Source organism: Pseudonaja textilis, chromosome 2, assembly GCF_049901715.1.
Source record: "Pseudonaja textilis isolate UNSWEBS1 chromosome 2, rPseTex1.2, whole genome shotgun sequence".
Classification (NCBI taxonomy): Eukaryota; Metazoa; Chordata; class Lepidosauria; order Squamata; family Elapidae; genus Pseudonaja; species Pseudonaja textilis.
In genome coordinates, this window is record NC_141991.1 from 67,532,580 (window position 1) to 67,545,710 (window position 13,131).

General features: G+C 44.0%; 1 protein-coding gene across 2 annotated transcripts in view; it reads left to right on the forward strand.

The window, feature by feature from the left end:
• RNF145 (ring finger protein 145) overlaps positions 1-13,131 on the forward strand; it is a 90,504-nt gene that overhangs the window by 54,620 nt on the left and 22,753 nt on the right. For both annotated transcript variants that reach the window (XM_026696687.2, XM_087924220.1), the window contains exon 4: positions 10,672-10,763. In XM_026696687.2, coding sequence (XP_026552472.1) covers positions 10,672-10,763 — 92 coding nt within the window. The remainder of the gene's footprint in view (positions 1-10,671; positions 10,764-13,131) is intronic.

Here is a 13,131-nt window from a genome sequence, read left to right on the forward strand (position 1 = left end):
ACTCTGTCTGATCTTACTGAATGGGCAGAAATTCTAAGAGAGGGGTGTTCATTTTGCAAAAACTAGCTCTATTCCAGGAAGGGCTATATATCTAGTAACCAGCACCTTGAATTGCAACTGGAAATCCCAGTACAACTAATAGAGGAATAGTGACACACAAGCCTGCCAAGGCACATCCATTGCTGCCAAGCCACAGCAGCTTCTGAATAGCTATCAAGGGCAGCCCAATGTACAGTACATTGCAATAGTCCAATGTCAGGTGCTTAGAGATCTTGTTTTCAGATAAGCATACAGGATGATGGATGGAGTTGTATATATTATAGTCTCTCTCTCTCTCTCTCTCTCTCTCTCTCTCTCTCTCTGTGTGTGTGTATCTATCTATCTATCTATCTATCTATCTATCTATCTATCTATCTATCTATCTATGTTCAACATCAGTCTAGCCCAGTATCAGCCCCCAAGGTTTAATAAGACTTTGTTGTTATTTATAATACTATTAGTATTTATTAAATTATTTTCATATGATAAACATTTGATGGTTGATGAATAATCTGAAACTTGATCAAGGGATCAGTGAACTGAAGTGTTTGAAGTGAAGTGATAGAAGTCAGCTTTGGTATGAAGAGATGCTCCTAGACTCCTGATTCTGTAGTAAAGTGGTTCAATTAAGTGCCATCATTTTCATATAGTCTCTGGGAAATGAAGAATGAGGGTCTGGTAGCATAACACTCTGCTAGCCATGCATCCTTTATTTGATTGGAGTGCCATCAACTTGGTGTTGACTCTGAGGTCTTGGCAGTGACATCTTCCTTCTGCTTAGAAGATTATTTATCCTTAGGTACAAATAAAAGGCATGCCCAGTGATTTTGAGATTTATTTCCGGATATGCTTTTAACTTTATCTGGATGTGCTTATCTTTATCTAAATCACGTTTTTGTTTTTATACAAAGTGGCATATTCCAATCCTGATGTTAGTCAGTAGCATATCGGATACATAACTGGATTATGCTGATGAAACAGGTGCATACATTAGGTGTAGTTTTAACATCTTTGTCCAAGTGTTTCTTAACAGAAAACCAATTAAGTCTGTTTCTTGGCTAATTTTTAATTATAGCTTAGCTTCTGCTCTACTGAAAATTCATGCGTATTAGTGTTGAAATTGTTATTTGAAAATGAATTATTTTTAAAAAACATTCTGATCATTCCACTTTGGAGCTATAGATGATTTTTGACCACAGTGAGTACAATGTATCTTTGTTAACTGTCAGAGATTCCCCCCACCCCCCCATTAACAAAAAGATACATAGATGAAGCTTTAAGTGCTTCTAAAATTACTCTTTGTTTTTATAGTGGCTTGTGTATACACTCATTGCTTTATTCTGAGCAAGAAATAACCCCAAGCATGATTAAGTATCCAGATTGTTCAGTATTGTTACTCCCTGGTTGGTTGTTACACCATAGCAGATAAAGTGTTGGTTACAACAAATAAAGTAGTATTATAAACGAGACAGATAAAATAGTAAGATTACATATTCCATCAAAGCACTGTAAAAATGAAAGAACTAAAAAATAAAAAAACTAAAAATAAGATCCATGAGCCTTATATAAGAATCAAGAATTTATTAGTTTGTTGATCGGTTGATGCGCTCATTCCCAATCTCACTTACTAATCTGGTTGTGGACAATGGGGGGCTGTAGTCCTCCATACATTGAAGATCTGTCACTGATCATTTGGAAAGGGATGAAAGCTTTGCTTAGGCTGGGAAACCCTGTGGTGGATATAAGACAGTGGCCTTGGAAGGGGCGTTGGTTCTTATCTGATACGCTTCTTTTCGTAGAGCTGTTGAGAGTGTCCAGGTTGGGAGGAGCTCCAGTCTCGGCTCTCACAGGCTGAGCTTGAGATTGAGGAACGCCTCTCACCATCACATGGTCCTCCGGGCGCTCCCCAGTTTTGCGAAGACGAGAAGGAAGGTCCTGTTCTCATCTTACTCAGGAAAAAAATATTAGTTTGCTCGGTCGAACAGCAGGGTTTCCCACCAGGACGGCCTACGGGTGGGGCTGGACACTCTCAACAGCTCTACGAAAAGAAGTGTATCAGGTAAGAACCAACGCCCCTTTTCCATAGAGCTGTCTCGAGTGTCCAGGTTGGGTATCCAAAAGCTTGGCTAGTCCTGCGGGCGGGCTCCCGTCTGGAATGGGACCTCTCCTGGAACCCTGATGACCCGCTGGAGGGCACGCCCAACAGGAGAACCCCTCGGAGGTTGGAATGCCTCAACAAGAGGGCCTGATGAAGGAGGCGGGGCTGTCTAAAAGGTAGCCCTGCCGTGGATGCCATGGATACTTACTGAGACCGTGGGGCAAGGAGACTAGGCAGAGCGGCCAAAACATATTGTTAGGGACCCGATGCGAGGAGCCGGGCAGAGGCGAGGATGGAAAGCTCCCCTGAGGAGACCTAGCCAGGGTTGAGGGGAGGCACCCATAATAACCGGAGGGTCACCGTTGCGAGGGTGGCGATGGGACGCCCTAGGATGTTATGGGATAGACCCTGTTGGGAACCCCCTGAGAGAACTCCAGGACAGAGTGATGGAGGGGAGACGTGAGGAGTTCCCGAACTGTGACCTGTGCTAGTGGGGACCAAGTTTGGTTCCGCCCAGAACGAGGCGGTCGGCCCTACTCAAGAGCCAACTGACCGAGGACCGCCCCAGAGAGAACTAAGGGTAGTAGTGAGGACCAGGGCAAGGGGTCCGTGTATCTGGATTATGAGGCTGTGGACCGGGGAGCCCAGAGAGGAACCCCAGCTAACATGGGGTGGGGATAAATGTGTTGCCGGCCAGATGCCCTGGGGCAAGGTGAGGAGGACAAGGGTGCTCCAGGCTATGAGCCTGCGTCCGGGAGCCGTATAGTCTACGGGAGTCTTGGTATGGAGAGGAAGGCAGTTATGAGGGTTAGGCTTCCCCAACGGTTTGGGCAAGGTTGAAGAGAAAGAGGTTTTGCAGGAGTTGAGTGTCAGAGTAGAGCCAGACTAGGCGAGAAGCCTGAAGAGGATTGGCTTTCTCGCTCTCCTTCTCCTCGTTTTATGCTTGTTTCTTTTTTTTTGGGGGCAGCCACCTGGGGCGACTGCATTATCGGGAATGACGGAGCGAACCTCTCCGGATCCCGGGAGGGCTTCCTGGATGAGGTGCCTCCGGACCTGTCTGGTTCGATCGGTCGGGAGGCCTGTAGGGAGAGGATTGGTAGTACCTGGAGAAGGAGGAAGAGCGGGAAGAACCTTGGCGAGAAGAGGGAGAGGAACCTCTGAAATCAGACCTCCTAGCAAGAGAAGGGAGATATTTGCGCTTGTTGCGGGTCTCGGCCAGGAATGGGTGAGAACCGGTCCAAATAGCTTCCCCCAGAGATGGGGCTGATGCTATCTTAGCCTTGTTTTTTACGTCCGCCTGCCAGTGGCGGAGCCAGAAAGCGACGGGCAGTGACCTGGGGCGAGATGGCCCTGGTGGAGAATTTTGCAGCCTGGAAGGTGGTGTCTGCAGAGAACTCGACGCGGCCAGGATCTTGGCAATATCCTGGTGCGCTCTGAGATTAGCTGCGGGGACGTGCTGCTTGAGCTGCTGGAGCCACTTGATGGAGGTTCTGGTGAAAAAAGGCGTGGCCGTGGAGGCCTGACCGCCCAGGCATCAGAGAGATGAGCGCGGCGCAGGAGCCAGTTCAGCTCATTTGTCCTCGGGCTGGAGAGCTTCGAGTGACTCACTGGGAGTTGAGCGGGAGGCCAGACCTACTACGGGCGGCCGTCACGGGGGATCGAGCAAGGTAGAGAACTGCGGTTCAAGATTGAAAAACTGCTTGTCCTGGGCGTTGGGAGGGGAGGAGGCCCCAAGGAGGCTAGCTGCCTTGAGACCATGTCAGAGAATATGGGTGGGACAGGAATCACTTGGTTTCCACCACAGGCTGGGAGAAAATAGAGTCGGGAGGAACCCCGATGCCGCTGGGTTGGGTGGGGGGAGGATTCAGGCCCGAGGTATTCCTGGCCTTGAACAGGAGGACCTAAATAGATGTGGTTTAAACAGCCCCAGAAAGCGGGCTGGCCTGGAGAGAGGCCTGCGTCCTCCGACATGTCCCCTTCTGGGGGCCTGCTCCTGAGAGAGTTCACTGTCTACAATAGACCCCAATTCGAGATCCTCCTCGTCCCCAAAGAGGGTAGGGTCCCGAGTTCCTGGGCCTCCATCTCCTCCATCTCCAAGGGCAGGGTCAAGTCCCGTGGAGAGCTACCTGACCATGCGAAGTCGCTGATCCTCGAGCCTCGGGGCCTCAGGCCTAGGGGCCAGACCGGTCAGCGCTGAAACTGTTGTGCTATCCCGTGCCGGATGGCCAGCTCCATCGCTTGTTTGAGATTTTCGGGGATTTCCACCGTGGGGGTGGGTGAGGCTCCTCCGGGCGCAGACCTGCAGCAGCGGGGGTAAGGTGGCCTCAGGGGCCTGTCCAGGCTGCGATGAAGAGGCAGAAGCAGGGGAGGAAGGAGGATGGGTGGAGGTAGAGGGAGTGGGATTGGAAGGGTCCAGAGGCACAGAGCTTGACTCTTTAGAGCGTCTGTCAATCTCCTTTTCAAGGGCCCTGTGTCGCCTAAGGGCATCCCTTTGAGAGGCTTTGGATGTTTCCTGTGCTTGTTTGCGCAGGTGGTGAGACTTAGCCTTGGCCTTCAGGGAAGTGCCACGAGATGCATTGTCGTCTGCCATCTGGAGAGGAGAAAGGAGGAAAAATTCTTGATTAACGTGAGGTGATTAACAAGTCTGGACACAGCCTAAGCAGGGGCCGGGAAACCCAGTACTCGTTTACCGTACCCCCTAGGTCAAGGGCAACAGAGGTGCTTTGCACGTTGTTGAGAAGTAGGGCCTAGCCCAGAGGCCAATTGCCAAAGATGGACGCCAAAAAACTGTCCCTGCCGGGCGGACCAGGGAAGGGGAATGGCGGAGCTGCTACCTCCCTTGCTGGGGAGAGACTGTGTAGCCAGTAGACTCCTATATCTAGAGGAGTACCAAGGCAGGATTGCAAGGTACCAGCAGGGATTTGGACAGTCCGAGGATCTGCCCAGGAATCAAACACAATGCGGCCTGCAGGTAGGCCTTGAGCAGTGGCAGGCGTCCCTGGGGCTACCAACCAAAAATTTTAAAGTAAAGTGCCATCACGTGGTCCTCGGACGGTTGCACGTTTGGATGCGGCCTACGTAGAGGCGGGGATCCTAAGCGCACGTTTGCACCCCCCTTTGATCAAAAAATTTTTGTATTTAAAATAGGAGGCTGCTGCACAGCAGGGTCTAGCCAAGCCAATTAGCCAAAGGTTGAACGCCAGGCAGCTACCCCTGCCGGACGGACCGGGAAGGGGATGGCAGAGCTGCTAACTCGCCTGCTGGGGAAGGGCTACAGAGCCAACTAACCCTGGTTTGCCTGATAGAAACTAAGCGCAAACAGGCAAGGATATAGGCAGTCCGGAGTCTGCCTATAAAACAATTAAGAAAAGCAGCCTGTTGTAGGCCTCTGAAAAATGGCGCCCGGCCATGCGGCCACACACAAGATGGCGGTGACTCCGGCCACTCCCAAGATGGCGGACGCCACAGGGAGCCCAAAATGGAGGGCGCAATGACGAGGCAATCCCCAGCGGCGGCTATCACCCAGAAGAAATTAAAGAGGCCCGGAGGCCACAAAGAAGTACCTGGGAGAGGCAGGGAAGCATCTCCCTGAGTTAGAGGGCGTTCGCGGGGGGAAAACGGCGAAAAGAAAAAAACCAGGCAGGAAGGAACGATGCAGCTTCGCACGGAGCGAAAAGGCGGCAATCGGAGGGGGGGGCAGCGCTCGAAGCGCTGGATTCTCCCTTAAAGAAATAGTGAAACAAATCCCCTTAGAAGAAAAGGCTCCCTAGGGAGCTCAAACCTCAGTTTCCTGCGCTGTCTGAGAGTCCAAGTTGATCAAAAAAAACACGAGGTGCTAGAACGACCAGGAGCAAAAGGAAAACCAGCCTGACTGCCACGAGGCTGAGCAAAAAACTGGGGAGCGCCCAGAGGACCACGTGATGGTGAGAGGCGTTCCTCAATCTCAAGCTCAGCCTGTGAGAGCCGAGACTGGAGCTCCTCCCAACCTGGACACTCGAGACAGCTCTATGGAAAAGGGTCCTCTTCCTTAATTTAAGGAGGCAGAGGCTTTCAGCTGAAGATCTGGAAAGATTGCCATGGTATCTGGGAGATAGTGTCTGAAGTTCCACATCACATGGCCTTTAAAAGTAAGCACCATTGTAACTGGTAATTTAATGGCTGTGTGCTGTATTTTTGATCAGCTAAGCAAAAGATTCTGTTACAGAAGGTTAGCATAGATTACAGTTTAAGTAAAGTTTTCTGCGTCTTCGTAACAGCAGTTCTAGGCAATGGCAGAATATCATCAGCTGTCTTTCATACTGTAGCCACAGGGGGGAAATACTTCTTTTTAATGAAGGAAGTGGTAGAATGGCCACTTTAAAAGAAATCATAAGAACACCTATGCATGAGCTGCGTCGTGGTTAGACTGCAGTATTGCAGGCTAATTCTGCCAACTACCAGCAATTCAGTTCTCACCAGTTCAAGGTTAACTCAGCTTTCCATCCTTCCAAGGTTGATAAAATGAGAACCCTGATTGTTGGGGCAATGTACTGACTATAAAATGCTTAGAGAGGGCTGTAAAGCCCTCTGAAGCGGGTTTATAAGTCTTAGCGCTATTGCTATTTCTAGAATGTGTCTTTTAAAAAAAAATGTCACAGAGAATAAATTATACGTAAAGAGCAATTGGGAAAAACATTTTCTTGCACAATGTTTTTATTTTTTCCCCTTCATTTTTACTGGCCACTCCATAAAGCCCAGCAGCAGCAATGTATGACCTCGTTTACAAAATGTAACTTGCTGTTGTGTCTCTCGGCTTAAGGGCAGATAAAGGACTAGTCTCTCACTTCAGCTTTATGAATGACTATGCTCTCACTTGTTTGCATTAGCAGTTATAATCCTTTCATGCCAGGGTGATGAACTTCACTTTCTTTCACTAGGAATGAGAGCGGAATGACACTGTTCATTTTTTTTTTCTTTATCTTTTGCTTAAGGAAAAAGAGTTTGCAGAAAACTGTAATAATAAAACAGGAGAGGGATTTACGGAAGTAATGGGGGAAATGTATACAGCACTTTCCTTGCCAGCCTAATCCAACTTTCTGGAGCTAGTAGAAGGGAAAGAAGGGAAGTAGCATGGAAAAGGTGAAGTCACTTCATCAGCAAAAAGGCCGTTGAATTGTGTGTAACTGATTGGCGGGAGAGGGGAAATTTTGAGAGTTAGTTATCTACTGTCCTAGCTGTGAGAACTAGAAGATGTTTTTTTCTCCTTTTTTGGTCATAATTGCATTTTTATTTTCTGTTGCCAGCTAATTTGCAATGTCAGTATAGTCTACTACATCTGTTATACTTTAGGGAAAGATAAGCAACAATTATATCAAGTTCTTTTTTCTTTTTCTTTGACTTATATGTGCTGCACCTTTCAATATAGCTTGCTTCTTCTAGGAACAACCATGTTGTTCTTCCAGTTATAAAAATAGATAAAACACAACCATCAGTTTATATAGTAAAACAGCTCTCTTAAACATACCCATTAAGAAAAGAGTCTCAGAATCCATAATTTGAGCAATTATTTTACAGAACGCTTTATGGTTTCTGGAATTTATCTTTGGAAAAACTTATTTATTCTTACAATAATTTTAATTGGAGAAGTGAAACTGAGTGGACAGATATTTGCAACCCTTGTAATAAAGACAGTCGGTCATCTGTGTTTTGCAAATACAGGTAGTATTCAACTTACAATCAATCATTTTAGTGACCGTTCAAAATTATAGTGCCATGGGGCTGATGGCCGTTTTTCACACTTACAACCATTGTAACGTCTGCATGGGCATTTGTTCTAAATTTGGATGCATGACTACTGGTATGTATTTATGAAATTAAGACAATTTATGACACTGTCTTGGAGCCATGTGATCACCTTTTGCAACCTTCTGACAAGCAAAGTCAATGGGGAAACCAGATCTAGTTAACAACTACGTTCGTAACTTAACACCTGCAGTGATTCACTTAACAGAAAGCTAATAAAATGGGGCACAATTCACTTAAAAATCATGTTGCTTAGTGGACACTTTGGGCTCAGTTGTGATTGTTGGTAGAGGAGATGACAATAATTGGAGTAGAATTTCTGTTACTAAGCAGTTACTAATCGCATAGTGTGATGTCAGGTGGGCTGCATTGCTTATTGATGGTGATCCTGACAGTCCCTGTTGCCATTAAGTGAAAATTGCATATTGTAAAGCGAGGACCACACATGACTGTGACTTGCAACCTCCTGCAGGTTTCCCACAAGCAAAGTCAATGAGGTAAGGTGGCTGGGAGTTGCAAATCCAGGATAGCTTGCAAGCAGGCTGGAGGGCAGATGAATACTATGGAAGGGGGGGTTGCTGCTGGGGCCCCCAAGTGCATGTAAGGCGAGGGAAGGGGGACGGCTTGTAAGGCTGTGGACTACAAGATCTCAGAGATCTCATGCAGGTACTCCTCAACTTACGACCCACAATTGAGCCCTCAGATTTCTGTTGCTGAGTGAGATATTTGTTAAGCAAGTTATGCCCCATTTTACGATCTTTCTGGCCACAGTTGTTAAATGAATCACTGCAGTTGTTAACTTAGCAACACAGCTGTTAAGTGAATCTGCCTTCCCCACTGACATCGCTTGTCCGAAGGTCGCAAAAGGGGATCGCGTGATTCTGGGACACTGCACTGCAACCGTCATAAATACAAGTCAGCTGCCAAGCGTTCGAATGTTGCTCATGTGACCAAGGGGGGGCGGAGTTGCTGCAATGGTCGTAAGTATGAAAAACCGGTCATAAGTCACTTTTTTCCAGTGCCATTGTAACTTTGAACTAAATGAATTATTGTAAGCTGAGGACTACCTATATTCCACTGCAGGGCTCCTCTGGAGATAAAAACAGTGAAGCAATTTGGGACCTTTCCTTCTGGCTTTGCCATTGATCTGGCTTGTGAGAAACCAGCAGGGAAAGTGGCGAATAGTGGTCACATGACTGTGAGATTCTGCAACTCTTGTAGGTGTGATCCAGTCACCCACCCAGGTGCCTGAATTGTGACTAAGGTGGTGGTACGATGGCTGGAACTTCAAGGACCGGTTAGAAGTACCACTTGTGCAGTGCCCTTGCTCTTCTGAACTGTTGCCAAAGAGGTTATTAACTGAGAACTACCTGTACTGTATTATGTTTTATTATTTTAGATTGAATTGTTTTGGAATGAACAGATCTCATTATGTTTCAAAAAAAAAAAAGCAATGTTTATCAGCTGATAAGTGAAGAAAGTACAATTACCCAAGTAAACATAATCTAGTTTAAGGAGATAGGTACACAACTGCTTAGGTTTTGTTGCGTTTACAGGAAGAGGTAACTGCCTTGCTTAACAACTGTTGAGTTAGGACACTGATGAAGAAATAAATTTGTGAACAATCCTTGCAGTTATGACCTTTGCAGACCCATGAAGGAAAGAAAAGCTGAAGTAAAATTGTAAGCACAGTCATGGTTTCATTCAGTGACCACTTTGCTTTACAACTAAGTTGCCAGTCCACAATTGCTGTTCCTAAACAAAAACTACCTGTATCTTTTTATGCCTTTTAAAGTACTATAGAGAAATTGTGGCTTTAATAAAGGAAGAAGCAGAAGGAAAGATTGGGGCAAGCAAAGAAGGAATAAGTTGGTGTGTAATTTGGGATGGGCAGGAGGTCAGTTATGTGGCTGGTCTGGTGTATATATAGCATTTGTCTGTATCTATCTAAATTAAATGAATCAATATAGACTTAGAAAAAAATTGCAACTGTTGCAACTAGTTAAGGAATTATCTTTAAAGATCAGAACTATGGGCCTATTTTAGAGATAGAGTTACTATGAACCTTGACCATTGATGACTCTCAAATAAGCTGGAATGCTTATCATTTTATATTGGTCCTTTTATCTCTCAAATACAGGCAAGGTCATCTATCTAGCAGAAATTTTGCAGTATGCCAAACTTTTGGCCTTTTGTCAACTGCTTTGCACACAAAGGAAGGTTTCACAAAGCAAATATGTTGTTAAGGGAGGTTTGGCAACTTCAGGAATGAAATTCAAATTAATGAATGAATTCTTGGAATAATTCAGCCATATCTGTTTAATAACAAGGCTGAGTTACCAGGGAGGGGAAGATGAGAGCATGACCTTCCTTGAGAAACATATAACAGTGAGGGAGAGATTGATAGCTACATTTCTCATAGAGCATTTTTGTTGTCTAATAAAATCAATTAATATACATCATCAAGATTTGTCACCAATGAGAACCATATGGAATGGACACCTTTTTTTAAAAAAAAAATAACGTTTAAATGTTAGTCTGGACTTTCACATTGCACTAAACCAGATTATGCTTTTCAATGTTGGTTTAATATATTATGATTGATAATTTAACAAGTTGATGGTGTTATATTGAATAAATCATGATTAAATACCATAACTTTGTATCTTGCATGATTCTGGTCTTGAACTACCTCCATTTTTCAAATATCGCCTCATGTTAAAAGTTCTTTAATGTAGCTCATTTTCTTTTAGGGATTATGTAAGAAGTGAGCTAGAATCCGGTTATGAAGGGCCAATGTACTTAGAGCCTCTTTCCATGAATCGTTTTGTGACAGCTTTAATCGGTGAGTACATCAAACATCATCACCTTCTATAGAATAGCAAGATTTTGCTTAGCATTGCAATGAATAAAATAGATCTTATGCCACCAGTAACATTCTCTGAGTAATCCAGTAACATTTTATGTCATGTTGTTGCATGCCCTGTGCCTCAATATGATCTTTTACAAACAGTAGAAAACAATATTAATAGCAACAATTTCTATTCTCATACACCAGTCTGGAGTATGAAAATAAGTCTTAATTAGCATTGTGTCACTTCAGCAATAATATACTTCTCTTTTTAATTCTTTCGACTTAAACTGGAAAGGAGGGTAGAAATAAATGGTGAGGTGAGTTTTTGTGTATATATCATTGTACAGTCCTCAATTTACAACCACAATTGAGCCAAACATTTATGTTGTTAAGTGAGTTTTGCCCCATTTGATTGCTTTTCTTGCCACATTTGTTAAGTGAATCACTGCAGATCTTAAATTAGTAAAACCTTTGTTAAGTGAATCTAGCTTCCCCATTGAGTTTGCTGGTCAGATAGGTCACAAAAGGGGATCACATGACTCCAGGACACTGCAACTGTCATAAATGTGAGTCAGTTTCAAGCATCTGAATGTAAACCATGTGACCCTGAGGATGCTGCAAGTGTCATAAGTGTGAAAAATGGTAATAAGCCACTATTTTCAATGCTGTTGTAACTTTGAATGGCCACTCATTGAACTGTTCTAAGTTGAGGACTACCTGTATAATCCAGAATAGCGTTCTGCTGTGTTGGCACCGAGATCCATTTAAAACATATTGGGAAACTATGATTTCCCATTGTGCAAAAAGTAGTTGCAGAAATCTACAGTTGTCCAATTTTTCTTCTTTTGGAACCACATGTAAGAATTCTGCAGAGTGAATAGTTCAGTACATAAGATCAATTCAAGCTTTGACTTGTTTTTGTTTTTTTAAAGAAGCCACAGTTGTTCAATTCAAATTCAACATTTATGAGTTATGGCTTCTTTAAACCTAAACCTCATATATGTGAAAAGACTCTGGGAATGATCCAGTTTACATTGCATCAAATGGTGTTTATTCTATTTGATCAAGACACAGCTTTGTAATTGCACTGCAAGCTATCATGAGGGATTCTTTCACAGAGCTCTCAGATTACTTCTTTCTGGGATACCAGATGTCCAGACTGTGGAATCCCAATATCAAAACAACTGTTCCCACAACAGCTATCCAGTCCTCTTTGATCAAACATTGAGGATGGAAGCAGAGCTTCCCAACTATCAACAAAAAACATGAGTCAACCAATTTACTGAATTGAACTTGATACCATATTCAAGCTTGGAGGAGGATGGGCTGGTTTTCATGATGACATTGTGATTTTGGCTGGCTTTTTTTTTTTTTTAGATTTACAGGAAAAGATTGATAGATTCTTTTGAAGTAAAGAACATTCCAGCCCTGCAGCTCAAATGATTTGTCACCCATAGAAAGATTACAGCTGGTCTGACAGGAAATCAGTTTGCCGTTTAATAATGAAATCTAAACAGCTTATTTACTGAAACTATGATGTGTGACCTAGTCTTGGTTTTTCATTCATTTTGTGTTGATGAATGGATAATGGCTTTGGAAGAAGTTTGCTCTATGGACAACTTTTCTGTCTCCCCTTTTGGGCTAATTTTCTGCCATTCATTATAAGCATGATTTATTTGTTCAAAGAGAGGAAGAAACATGTGTTTATTGCAACTTTAAAATATTTAATGACTCTTCTGTCTTTCATATATCCTGCCAGTCCATATTTAAGTTATTAATTCTTTTGGGAGTATTCCCATATTTAATTTTGATGAAAACATGTACATGGTTTTTTTAAAGTGTGATTCTTTTAGTCCCTCTGCTAGTTTAGGAACTAATTCCCAGGGTATATTCTATAGATAACCAAACAGAGCCTCCCTGTTTGGAAGAAACATTATAGAAAAAGAAAGAGATGGGGAAGTCAAGAGGAAAGTAGGAACCAGATCACAGCACAATATGGTGTGCAACTTCCCCTCCCAATTTAAGAACAGTGGGAACCGTAGCTGTGTGGGTATTATGGAAGATTTGTTCTGATCCTGATCCTGCTACAAAAGTCCATTTAGGGCAGGAGTGTAAAACTCACATCATCACCGCATAATCACATGGCATATCACGACTTTCCCTCCTCCTTCGCTAAACTGGGCATGTGCATGGCCAGCGGGTGAGGCATCCAACCCGCAGGCTGCAAGTTTGACAGTCCTGACTTAGGGAATACAACGTTACATTTGTTGTAAAACATTAGTAATACTCAGAAGATGCAATCTATAGTGTTTTGTTACATTTCTTGGGATCCCCAAGAAATTTTGTACGTAAAGTAATA